At 35.3% G+C, this 1,838-nt stretch overlaps 1 protein-coding gene across 1 annotated transcript in view; it reads right to left on the bottom strand.

The window, feature by feature from the left end:
- The window catches only part of LOC145241400 (uncharacterized), a 434,464-nt gene extending 433,131 nt beyond the window's left edge, over positions 1-1,333 (bottom strand). The window contains exon 1 of the mRNA XM_080104328.1: positions 587-1,333. Within this exon, the coding sequence (XP_079960454.1) occupies positions 587-1,172 (586 nt within the window). The 5' untranslated portion in view covers positions 1,173-1,333. The remainder of the gene's footprint in view (positions 1-586) is intronic.
- Positions 1,334-1,838: the final 505 nt, after the last annotated feature.

Genomic DNA, 1,838 nt, shown 5'->3' with positions numbered 1-1,838 from the left:
CACACGCACACACACACCCATATATATATATATATATATATATATATATATATATATATATATATATATATATATATATATGTATATATATATATTGTGTGTGTGTAGAGACAGAGAGGCTCAATGTTCGATGTTATATAAAATATTCTGATATATGTATGTACATAAAATACTAAAACATATACATAACTCTGGTCTTCATATGTATATTAATATGTATATATATGTGTGTATGTGTGTGTGTGAGCATGTATATGTTTACGTAATAATATGACTATACCGATTCTTTCACGAACATCAAAATCCTACCACACCGTAACACACACACACACACAAACACACACACACACACACACTTGCGCGCGTGTGTGCCTGTGTTTGCATAAATGTATGCACTTGTGTATTCACTTTTTTAGTTTATATATATATATATGTGTGTTTATATATATATATATACATATATATATACGTGTGTGTGTGTGCATGTGTGTATATTTTTGTTTTGTATGTGTGTATATGTTTTTGATGCGTGTGTTTTTGCGTGTATAATAGCGGGAATATGAAGTTCAAATGCATGCTTACATACCTGGGACCTCAGCGTCTGGCCAAACTAATATGAGCGGTATAAATACTCCGTGATCAAGTCCTCTTTCCTGTACACTGTTACACGTAATTCCTTTGGCTTCCAGCAGCTCTACTATCCGAGACGCCACCCTCGGCGAACCGGACGCAGGCCACTTGAACTTATAAGTACTATCAGGAAAACCGTAATAATCGTAATATAGCACATGTTTTTTGTCGTCCATGACCGTCGCCACCTTCTCCTCCCAGTGGGCGCTCACTACCACAACCGCTTTCGGACGAGATGGCAGATGGGTCCGGGCCAACTCGCGAAAGAACTGAGCCGCCTCCGAGTTTTTGTCCATTCCGGCCATGCTGGGATATTGCTTTGAGTCCATAAAGAATGACGGTCCACCCCCATGCGAAATGAATAGCACCGGCTGTCGGAAATCCCGTGAGTCACTAATTCGCAGCCGTTCGTCACTCCCAAAGAAGAAAAAACGACGCGATGCCCCGAAAAAAGAGTCAACATTTTCGCCGTTTAGGTAAACTTTTCGCCGTCGACCATGCGACGATCGCATTGATTGTAATGAATTTGATTTACTATCCATTTTAAAAAAAAAAATTGTTATCGACGTCCCTTTTTTTACTAATAAAATAAATAAAGCACAGTTTGTCTGTGCTAGAATTAAAAAAATAACACACGTATAATTATAAATGTGTAGTTTGTTGTTTATAGAAATTATGCTACGAGTAAAATAATAGCGAAATAGAAACTATATATATATATATATATATATATATATATATATATATATACATATATATATATGTAGAGAGGGAGAGAGAGAGAAAGAAAGACAGAAAGACAGACAGACGGACAGAGATAGATAGGCACAATAATTTATAGACACTTATAAATAAATGAAAGAGACGGATGAATAGATTAAGATGTATTTTTTGTAAACCTATAATTTATATGTATGCGTTTGTGTGTGTGTGCATATACATCGTATGCCCACGTTTTTTTTTAATCTAAGCTTGTATAACTGTTCACTGTTCATACAACAGTAATGGATTATTATTTAGTTATTACTATGCATAAAAACAACCAAAATTGATTACCTTGTAGAAATATTTACATCAATACTCATATATGTGTGAGAGGCACTCCCATACCCGCTTCAAAGCGAAGCCTGCAAACAGATGATCACATATAAACAAATATCAATTCATAAATAACAGAGACCGCACATGGCAGTAAACATGCATATATG

This window comes from Euprymna scolopes, chromosome 20 (assembly GCF_053919585.1).
Source record: "Euprymna scolopes isolate OS-2025 chromosome 20, ASM5391958v1, whole genome shotgun sequence".
Taxonomy (NCBI): Eukaryota; Metazoa; Mollusca; class Cephalopoda; order Sepiida; family Sepiolidae; genus Euprymna; species Euprymna scolopes.
Note: the sequence above shows the minus strand (reverse complement) of the source record. Positions and strands in the feature narration are given on the sequence as shown.